The 11,768-nt window shown below is 42.2% G+C and overlaps 1 protein-coding gene across 1 annotated transcript in view; it reads left to right on the plus strand.

Annotated features, from left to right (window-relative positions):
- Positions 1-8,159, plus strand: part of LOC8023329 (trifunctional nucleotide phosphoesterase protein YfkN) — a 32,220-nt gene extending 24,061 nt beyond the window's left edge. Inside the window, exon 14 of the mRNA XM_029980114.4 lies at positions 6,546-8,159. Within this exon, the coding sequence (XP_029835974.1) occupies positions 6,546-6,650 (105 nt within the window). The 3' untranslated portion in view covers positions 6,651-8,159. The remainder of the gene's footprint in view (positions 1-6,545) is intronic.
- Positions 8,160-11,768: the final 3,609 nt, after the last annotated feature.

Genomic DNA, 11,768 nt, shown 5'->3' on the forward strand with positions numbered 1-11,768 from the left:
TTTGATATACCCTAAAACTCTCCTCAAGTAACACTTGTGTTTGCATGATGTTACCTGGTACATCATGATATCTGAAATGCATTTGCTTTGACACTGCTACTCACATTGCTATAATACTTGAAATTCCACAACGGAGAAAGCCTTATGGTGGATTTAAGCTTCGTGACATCTCTGCTCTGGGTGCTAAGACATGCTTGAAAGCTGTTCCCAGAGCACTTGGAGAAAAACAAGTTTTTCTGTTGTTACATACGAATCTACCTAAAAATATATGCCCACCCACATTTGGAGGGTAGTAATCACAATAATTTTGGGGTAGGCACTTGCTGGAGTTGGATGCCTATTTCTGTCGACTCTGAAACAGCAATTGCATGAGACTGGTCACATAATCGGTAATATTTTACGGTAGGTCGATAGACATAGGTTGAATAGAAATTTTTATGCCGAAAACGGGGTTCAAATTAGCAGAATTGTCTAGTAGTCTCAGGCATGAATCTATGAAATGGTAGTTCTAAATTTTATCCTCAGCATCACTGAAGGGTTCAATAATGTATGTTTTTGCAAACATTGGCAGTTTTTCTATATGGCATCACTCTCAACTTGGCAAAGCGCATGTTGGAGTTATCCCGGTACCGGGTGCAACGTGCAATATTATGGTGCGGTCGGTATGTAACATTTGCCTGACTTCGGAATGTAGCCAACCACCTGCCATTGAACTCTGTGTGCAGTAGCACTGTTATAAGTTAACTACTTGACTTATACTGTTAATTCAGGCATTGTCGCAGTACATCATGCAGTGCTAGTGCTTTCCCTCGGGACAAACTACCAGAGACACATCTGACACTTAGTGAGACCATTTGTGTCAAGCCAGGCATTTTATAAATAAAGGGCAGGTGCCTGTGCTGGAGATCAGATCGGGCCGGAAGATTAGGCCTGACCCGACCCGACCCAGCCTGATACCTTGGTCCGAATTCAGCCCAAGCGGGATTTCTAAGTGTAAACCCAAGCCCGACCCGACCAAAAAACAAAAATTTAGGCCGAACCCGCCTCTAGCTTGACTGCTCTTCTCGATATGAATCATCCCGATCCTAGCTCGAATCACGTCGAACCAGACCCAATCCCAGCCCCGACTGTGTTTTTTTTTTTTTTTTTTTTTTTTTTTTATTAGTTCCACCTTTGTCTTACATGACACCGTTCGTATTGAACAAGAATTTCCAATCTCGGAAGTTAAACACATTTCTGTCAAAGGCTTGCACAGCAATTTTATTTATTGAGGCTGTTTCTAAAATGATGATGCGGACAACAGAAATCTAACTTAGTTAAAAAAGAGTATAAAAAAAAATTTCAGCACATACAATAATATATTTCGATACATTTTCGACCAAAGAACATTTTTGCAAATAAAATCATATTTAGTTTGCAACTTTATGATTCCCTCTGTTGACATTTGAAATAAGACACCTGAGTTGGACACAAAAAACAGGCAAACAACAAGCTTAGGAAATTTGAGCCCTTTTTCGACCCCCTGCTGCGCAACAGCAAATCGGATCACAAATATTGTAACAGCGTTTGAAGAGACGTGAATAGAGTGAAGAGGATGAAAGATGTTACAGAACTTTAGTTGAAGTTGTTTTTGACATACGACTGAAGCTTATTCACCACCCAATTAAGAAAATAAGAAACAAATATTAAAAGTAATGAGGTACATGATTATTTACGAATTAGCGTGAAGGAACAAGATGTTACCTACACACTCCGGAGACAACCTCATCCTTCACTGTTGAAGCAAAGTCCAGCAGCTAAAATTTTGTTCGCTACTTGCTCATGTCGGCTGGAATACACGGAACTCTCCACGCAATTTGGCTGAGCAAGGGATATTTTTCTGTGTGAGATTTCCACCACTCAAGAATGTCCCCAATGTTCCCACAACTGTTGTCGCTGTCTAAGTAACGTTCCACCTCGGTGTTGCTAGGGTGAGGTAACCCGGCTGGTGGCAATACGTACTTCAAAGCTGGTGGGTTTTCCTGCTTTCGGTTTTTTTTGTGCATTGTCATCCTGTTCGTCTGGTTCACAAAACATCTCTAAACGAAAAAATAAATCAAATTTATTGCCAGGTTTATTGATGAGCAAGGTTTCCTGAATCCTAGAAATGCCTTCGTAGGGACCGCGGACTCCCATTGGAGAACCACTGATCTAGACGGTTGTCCTAGTTTAGCGGGCTTTGTATAGAACCTGATGACCCGCGGCACAATATCCAGGTTGGCGCATCTTGTGTTAAAACAAACTCTCTGCTACTTTTCTTTGTTTTCGAAGATAAAATAAACATTTACCTCCATTCCGAAATATTTGGCGAGATCTGGCCGTGGGTCACGATGCCTCCAACTAGGCCCGATTCGAGCCCGACGCAGTTCGGGATAAATCGACCCAAACCCGACCCGAACCGTGCTCTCATGTCTGGGCCCAACCCGACGGTCGGGTTGGGGTCGGGCTTTTGGGCTAGCCTGAGCCCGTGCAGATCTCTAGGCTGTGTTGTGTGTCGAGGCTTTCATTGTAAGCTTAGAAAGCTACGTACACAGCTTTACCAGCGTTGCAGGGAAGAGTGTCGGTAACCAGCACCTATGCTAGTGCCACCATCATCGTGACTGAGACTGCCTACGCACTCGCAGTGCCCCAGCCCATTGCTCACATCTGGGGAAAATCACAGGAAAGTCAGTGCCATTGAGGCCCAAGAATGACTGTGCAGCACAGATGAATGGCTGGCAGTCATCCACCACCGAAAACTTTTCCTACGAGTGGTAATACAAAATACGGAGAGATGATAAAACATTATTACGTGCCAAAGATATTCAATGAGGTATTCGAAGAAATCGTTAGGATAAAATTTCCTATAACCCTCAAAACAACCACAGGAAAATTATTTAAAAAAAAAAACTATATTTTGTTTTATCTTACGATGAACTAAAGCCCAATGCTACAGGCCACCAGGTCCAATCACGAGCCTGTTAGATACCACGTGGTGTATTTGCTCCATCGTGCGTATCAGTGCACCAAGATGTATCATGCGGAGGCAAATTTTTCGTCTGCTTATCAAGCCCTCGCAGCAGCTCTGTCTGCTTGCTACTACTAAAGACTACTGAAGGGATCGAATACCATCTGGAAGCGATGTGGCGAAGAGAACCCGAGGTCAGAACCAGTGGCCATCAAGAAATGAAGATGAGTCGGATTGAGTGTTCGACACGGGAGCATATGTACAGACCACGTGCGGAAGGGAGATACGGGTCCGGTTACATACCCAAAAAATTGCATTGGATTGTTATGGCTATGGCGAAATGACTGTATGTCAGTGTTGCCTATGCACCCTCCAACTTCTCCAAACAGTTGACATGTTTATGAAATATGGCATGAATGTTTATGAAACTAGTTCACATGCTTATAAGTGCCCTTCATACGCTGGGTATCGGAATTTCTCTCACGCACTCTTTTGCAATGTGGATGCAAGATTTTCTGAAGTAGTGCTGCGCCCGCCAGCCTTCGGGCCCTAGTCCATCGTAGGGTGAGACGGAATATAGGTGAAAAGTTGGCTTAAGGGAACTTTTCTCAACTATGTTTTAGTGGTTGAAAGCCAGTATGGATCCAAACTGATATGGTTCCGCCAAATCTTTAGTACGCGCAGGTACAGGCAACACTCGTTTCCAGGTTTTGGTAGCTGCATACGTAAAATATTACTAAAATAGTGTGCTTTTCTTTGTTTTGTTTATTTTGTTGAACACCCCAAATCGTGCTCTTGTTAACTTGTTTTCCTGTACCATTACTGCTGTGTCCCACGCACAAGCTTCCTTGGTTTATGTGGGAATAAAACAGTAAAATGTACAAAAAACATAATGAAACATATTTTATTGTATTGACAATGTTTCCTGCTCACACGTGACAAAACCGTGTAAAATGTTGTTTTCAAAACTTCGGTGCTTGTGTCGGTGAAAGTGCCCTAAAAAGCTAACATCTACTGCAGAGAATGGCACTATTGAAACATCAAGGGTCAGGGATCTTATTGGAAGCCTCGAAGTGACAAGACATTATTTTAGCCATCCTGTTTTCAGTGCAGTGAACTGCCTTTGGGTGCTGCTTCAGCTGTGTGGGAGTTCCAGTGCACAATATCAAGATTAATCTTAAAAGTGCCATTAGGCTGACCTTCAGAAAAGCATGCAGACAGATGCTCTTTTTTCCCCCATTTTCTAAGTGGGAAACGTTAGTGTAGCTTGAAAGGCTTGGTGTCGTGCATTTCTAAAACTAATTAAATTGCATACATTTTTTGTCTGGTTACTGTTTCATTATGCTATATTTAGTGTGGCACATGTGATGGTTCATTTTTTTGTGCAAGTGGTTTATCTGTCTGCGACTTGAATTTTGATAATTCACAAAGGGATATATATGGTTACCGTCAATTTGTGTGTCTGAAATTGTTGGAGCAGCAAGGGACCTTTGTGCTGGGCTGCTTCAGCTTTTTTAAAAAATAGTGAACACACATCTCACACTGTCATTATTTTCTGATGCAACGCCTTGCTACTATTTCAGCTCTTTAAAATACTTAGCAAACATGGTGACATGTTCAGCACCTGTTGAGCCTGCGTTATTGCTCACCCATATCCGACATCTCTGCACACTTTAGATGCAATGTCATGCGTCTTCACATGCTTGTTTTGGGAGCTTGGTATAACAATGGAATGAATGCTCAAACCTCTAACATTGACTGACTGAATGTGCATTTAGTTGGCCGCATGCTGACACCTTTTATGCTCCGGGTGATCTTTTCACCACACTTTAAGGGAGACTTGCATAGAACTCTGTATGGCTTGAATTGGCACTGTCTTGAGCCATGCTTAATATATTGGGTGTTTCTGTAAGGATTTTCAAAAATTACTAAAACTAGGGTGGTTGAGAAAACAAGAAACTTTTCGAGAACAAACTGCCAGCCACGGCAGACGTCGGGGACTGCAAAAATACTTTTGAATTAGCAAAATATTGACCTAAAATGTACCAATGAACTTTTTAATTTTTGAAAAGAAACATATGGTTCCAATTAGAAACTTGCCGAGCACCATCGAAAACTCCTAGATGAGTCAGTTTTACGACGGCTTGAAGCGCGGGGGTGGGCTAAAATTACCACTTGTGCAGCAGGCGCAAGGCCGGCGATGCAAAAACAGAAATGATGAGAATATCGCCTTTTCACATTGTCGGCCTTGCGCCTATGGTGGTAACTTGAGTGCACCCACGTGCTTGAAGTCGTCATAAAATTGACTGATCTAGGGGGTTTTCGATGATGCTCAGCAAGTTTCTAATTGGGAAAATATGTTTATTTTCACTAATTAAAAAGTTTTGTATGTTTTTGCAGTCCCTGATGCAAGACGTGGCTGGCAGTTTGTTCCAGAAAAGAGATTTTTTCTCAACCACCCTAGTTTTAGAGATGTTCGAAATTCTTCACTGAAGCACCTGGTGTATGGTACATTGGAAGCATAATCAGTCGATGAAATGCAATGAAGGCACCACATAGTATTTTCGTAGCATAGAAAAGGTGGGCACTAGTGGCGCATAGAGCAACCAAAAGTAGTGAAGTGATGTTTCGGGTTTGTCTACCTTTAGGTTGGCTCATATGTCCACCATCGTCTGCCTTAGAAATCATTCGGAGTACACAGAGGGCAGGGAGGACTTGAAATTACTATATGTACTACTCGTTTTCACCTCAATTACCATGGTAAAAAAAAGTCCGGCTCCTTGCAGAGCATTACTAATTTCCCCTTTCATCTAGAGAATTAAGATAATGTAGGTGCATTTTGGATTAGATGTGTGTTGTCTTATCAAGATGTACACCTTTGGAACGCCAAACGCATTGCTTCTTCCTCCGACAACCAAACCTTATAACAACTACTTCGCGCGGCGTATGAACAATGTGCAAAAGTGAAAAAGAGTATAGGTTATCTGAGTGAGCCTGAGAGGCCTCAAAATTTTAATTGAATATATTAAAAAATATTTAAAGTATCATAAGTCTTAAAATGTTATGTATTACTATTACCTAATGCTCTTTCTTTGACATGTATTTGGAAAATGTGAACTCTGCTTAAACGTCCCACAACAATTTTTTTTCAGTGAAGAACTGTGAATACTGTAATAGTAGCCTCTTTAAATTTGATGTTAAATTCCTTCCACCTGTTAGCATCATGTTCCTTGATGATCCGAGACGTCTTTATTCTACCAAATGTGTAAAAAAAATTCTTAGGATGTTCTCAATAACCCTAGGAAAGTCCAAGGATTTGAAACTGTGATCATAGTGGACACCCTGCCATCTTTCGGCACCCGTGTCAGCCCCTTTCTTGCCTGCCAGAGCTCAAGCACCAACCTCGAATAACTGCCACGTATTGCCACATAACCTGAATTGTGTGCCTGTGACCAAAGGTTTTCTATTAATGGTCTTCTTGTTTGCAAGTGTTAACAGGTGTTACTCAACGTGTTTTTTACTCATGTCACTGCCTGACCGTCGACCGTTTCATTAACAGGTAGAGAAGAAGTTTCGTCAAGAGAATGAGATCCATCCGCTCAGTCTCGTCGAAGAGGTGATTGAAGAGGAGCCAGCTTCATCTGGAAGTTTTGAGAAGAACTGAGACCGAAACTCCGAACCAAGCACACGCACACCAAAGTCAAAAGCCACCTACCAGTCTAGGTGCGCAGCAAGTTCCAGAACGTGGAAGGAAAACAAAATTTATTGCGTCCAATCGCTACAAATTCCTAGCAATTTCGCTTCTGTAGACTGAATGCAAGCCAAAGGTTGTATGCTTTTGAAAGACAATCGTGCACAGCAAGAGTGTGTAGTCATTTCCTCGAGTACCTCTAGAGGGGACGCTGTTGCAACGTGTGTTCTGAATTGATTTCTAGAATGGGGAGTAGTGGGAGGGCTTCAGTTTTGATCGCTTTAGAGTGCTGCAGTTCTAGAAGGCTGCAAATGCAAAGTGTCTATGACAGTCTCGACGTGGAGCATGGGCTGCACGCATGATGGGGACAGGGTGTTGTGTTTGGCAAATGCAAAGGAGACAGAAGGTAGTTGCATTCTAATCGTCCCTTAGCTGGGAGTTAATAATTTTGTCCACCTCTGCAACTCTCTGTCTAACTATTAAATGTTGTAGGACAGCATTTGCACAGAGCTTCTAGTTTTATAAAACTATGATTCTGAGCCAAGTGGGGCTACCTATTGTCGAAGTTTTTTGTACTTTATATAGTTTTTAATTGTGGTATAAACTCATCAAATTGGGCCAGTTACTTCTCAAAACGTTGGCTTATTTGTGTATTAGACTCATTGTTTCACTTGTCTGGCAAGATTCTCCTAATCATAAGCTGGTCATGTCCACTCACAGACAATATTAGTGACCTTCGTGAATGGTTCCACCAAATAGTGCAGGTTTGGCATAATTGTTTGCTGCAGGGCATTTCTCACCGATTTGAGAGATTACTACTTTGTATTTCATTTTGAAAGTTCCAAGCTGCGAGCAGTCTGATCATTTTCTTCACATTGTCTCTGGGTGCATGTCTGCTAGCCCATTGCCTCATTTCTGAAAGTTTTTCATGTTTTGACTTTGGAAGCCAGGGTGTAAAGCCATCTCAGATGTGGAAATTGTACTTTTATTTCTAGTTCAAGCTAGCTATATATACTATATATATGTATATATATATATTTTACACAGATCTTAATATTTGCTAAGAATGCCAGACTTAAATGGTTGCTGCCGTGTTCATTTTAGTTTTATTTCTTCTGCATCAATCAGGTGAATTGGATGTAACTTTGTAATACCCGACTGTATTTCTTTCTCGTCTGGAGCCAAACAAAACCTATTCTTGGCACTCACGACTTGCAAACAGCAACTTTTGCAAGGAAAGCTTTTCCTTGTCATATTTTGTTTGTAGACTTCTTTGTACATTGTGGCTACAGCTCATAAAGCACTTAATTTATTTTTTTTGTGAATCAACTCTGTGGTAGTTTCGGCACTCCCTTCATGCAGGAAAAGTGTAACCTTGTTTAGTGCCGTGGTTTATTCACAAACCTCATTTTTGAACAAAGAGCTCACTCTGTCTGCACAGTGCATATGCTTTCGAAAAAATAAAACTTGTGAAATGACCAATTTCACCGCAGCTTTGTGATACTCAATTTCCATTCGGGGTCCAAGGACTGATCTGAACATCTAGAAGGTTGAATGGTTGTAAAACTTGTGTTCAGACAGACATTCCTCTTCTCCTACTATTTGTACCCTACCCTACAGAAGAAGAGGTACAAGAAGTGGGAGTATGTAGGAAATGAACACCTAAAATGGCATTCAAAGATGCTGAACAGAAGAGATGGCATTGCAGCAGTACCTTTCTCCACGACCACCATAGGCGCAAGAGAAAGGTACAGCAGTACCTTTCTCCACGACCACCATAGGCGACCACCATAGGCGAGATATTGCCCATGGATGGGCAATATCTCAATGTGGCAAATAGAAAAGGCTCAGAAAAAGCTAGAAAACGCCAATTTTTCTGTATGCATCTAGTGCGGGTAGACACACTGAACTCAAAACTCAAGTTGGTTCAATTGTTTCATACTCGAAGTGCTCGTGAAACAATGTTTTACTATCGCAGTCTGTTGCTTGCATACGCACAATGAATAGAGACAACAACTTTCACATATTTTCACAGCAGAAAGACAGCCACAAGCCCAAGCGACCGCATATTTGCTGGTCTAACGGGATGCAAACCATGCATACCCGTCATGATCGCCTTTACCACAATTGGCCTTCCTTGATGGCATCCAACTGAAAGAAGCGAGCAGGTGAAAACTATCATATCTTGGTACAGGAGATATAACTTTATTAGGATGCACGAGAGTTATATTTTGTGGCTCTCGTTGCTCTCACCTGGGGTGGAGCTGCAAAGACCAGAGGCACGCGAAGAAAGCATAAAAGAAACCCGATATGCGCCCAGTTCGTGGCTCTCTGGATGCGTGGTTCCGTCTGGCGCGACTCGGGAGAACCCGAATCTATGTGCCAGAACTGAATACACAACAAAAACATCACACACTTCAAAAGAGCTCTCTAGGCTTGGAATCCTAATAATTATTTAAATGTGCTGCCTTCTTTTTGTGTATGGTTTTGAGAGAGCTCCCAATTGCTTCATCTATGAACTAGCACTAGGTAATGCAAATGATTGTCACAAAATCTGAATGAAGGATGAATAATCTTATGGCTTGTTTGTTGTAATTATTAACGCAAAAGCATTAACTGTCTCATGGAGCGAGCTGACATTAAGTCTGAAGCGCGAAAACGGCAGATAGTTTCCTTCGGTTCCATTGGCCGCTGCACTCGTCAGTTTCCACGACCGCTCACCCCATGGCGCTGCGTGTCCATGAGCGCGGAGCGTCCGAGGTCACCAGGGGAGCACATGCGCCGACCAGCGACAAAAAGTATGCAGCAGACGAAAAAGAGCGGACGAGTGGCTTGCATGCTTTCGCATTCACAACTCATAAGGAATGCTTAGGTGTACCTCAATCATTTTTTTTATTGTACATTTTATATTTCTATATAGAAAAAAAAGTATTTATACAATGCCTGCTGAAAGACTGTAGTAGTATATGTAAATAATAAAATATTGAGACGGGCATTCTTGAGCAATTCCATTGCATTTCCAGTGATGCCCCCTCTCGAATCCAGTCTTTCCTGCGACTGGATCCTTCACCGAGCCTTGGGGAAAACAGAATTGTTTTCTGTCAAAACTGGGATTATATTCAAGGACAAGCAGCAGGGACTCTCAACAGCAGTGCCAACACCAGACACCACTCTGATGTTTTTCTTCTATTGGCTGCATCACAAATTTGCAGCAGTAGAGACTGCGCCCACTTCTTTCTTTTCAAGCTCCTCGGGAGTTTGTCAGTGCCACACTCCCCGATTGAGATCACTGACTACCAGAGATGAATTCCTTCCACCAGACATGATGCATTATGTACAGTCGGCACCAATATATGAGCTGGCCCAGTTTAGTGCTAGCCGAAAGGGTTAAAATGCCGCACGAGGTGCATCCAACATGCTAAGCTATGAAACCAGCTGTCAAAATTGCCATAATAGACTATGTGGCAGTTCATTCCAATTCCTTTTTTTAACAGTTTTATGTGCCCAGGGCTCTCCACATGGCTTTTACGTTGCCCCTGCCTGAACGCATCTGGGCCAGCTTATATTGTTGTACCCTGTACATCACGCACATCCAAATACAGTAAAATGCCAAGCAAGTTCCCACCTAAAATTTAGACTTAAAACACTTGGGGGCGGGAACTTGTTAAGGGCTGTCCACAGAAAATATGACTCCCTCGAGAGGTTTAGTGACCACAATTTCGGGCCCCATAGAAGGGCATGCGAACCCCCCCCCACCCCTCCCAGGTCTGCTTTGCCACTACTCTGCTTTGCATGCACTCCTGTGGGGCCTGAAACTCTGTCCACTAAAGGTCAGAGGGAGCTGTACTCTGTGCGGACCCTTTAGGTCTAGGAGCAAAGGTGCAGAAGGATCATGTTACAGGGTGGGCTTCACCACTTAACACCCAGGTGCTTGGAGAAGCGGCTGACGAGGAGGAGCACCTTGGTTAGGCAGGTGGGCTCAAAAGTCTGGGGCGGGCACTTGATATGTCGTTTGCTTAGTTTTTATAGATTTAAGAAGTAGCGGGTGGACACTTAATGCGACATGGGTGCGTGCTTGGTACTTTGCAACAGTAGTACCACAGGTTTCATTTCACGTCAAAACGTAAGCCTTTAAAGGGCCCCTGAAAAGAAAAGAACTTTTTTTAGACAGTCTGGTTGGGACAACCAGACTGTCTAAAAAAACAACCAGACTGTCAACATATATTAGGCCCATTTTAGAGTATGACAGTCTCATGGGATCACCGTCAGGCCTATCTCATAAGGTCATGGACCAACTAGAAAATGTTCAAAACAGAGCGGCCAGGCTTATATCGCGTAACCGACTTTAGATTGAATGTTAGTCTAATTTATAACAAGCTTGACTCAATCCTGTAAATCTGCAAGAGGTGGTCCATGTAATTAACACTGACAGTATCTTTCATAATTAAATTGGATTGGACAAAATCAACTATATACTTCCTCCCTACTTCACATTCAAGAGGAAAGACCACTCAGAAATGGTTAGAGCATATGTGCAGAACATGTGTGTTCAAACACTTTTTTTTTACGACAAGCGAAAGGAACAAGCTACCAAATGAAATTGTGTCCATGTCCTCTCCAGCACTCTTCTTCAATTCATCTGTTGAGTATTGATCTTTTTCCCAATGTTAGGAGTACAATTAAAACTTGTGCACACTTATGCTAATTTCTTCTGCATTTGTCACTCCCTAAAACTGTACAATCATCCCCTTCTTGCACTTGCCTTTTAAGCACAGCGAGGTAACCTAAATATACAAACAAGTTAGCATGGAAAAGAAACTGCCATTTTTTCATATTTTTCCTTGCTCAACTGGAAGGCCGTAATGAACTATTACTGAAGTGTAATGTGCTTTGTGTAGAGCGATAAGAAGCCTTCAATCACCATCCCATGTCAAATACCACTTTGCAGCACCTCTAAGGTCTCCAAACCGGAATGTTTTAATTTCTTATGAGAAAAAAAAAAGTGACCTTAGTCTTGAAATGAGCTGTAAAGAACCCACTTGTCTTCAAAATTTCAATTTGAGAAGCAGAACCCATTTTTTACCTCCATGT

The sequence above is a fragment of the Ixodes scapularis genome, unplaced genomic scaffold (genome assembly GCF_016920785.2).
Source record: "Ixodes scapularis isolate PalLabHiFi unplaced genomic scaffold, ASM1692078v2 PGA_scaffold9__187_contigs__length_104089568, whole genome shotgun sequence".
NCBI lineage: Eukaryota > Metazoa > Arthropoda > Arachnida > Ixodida > Ixodidae > Ixodes > Ixodes scapularis.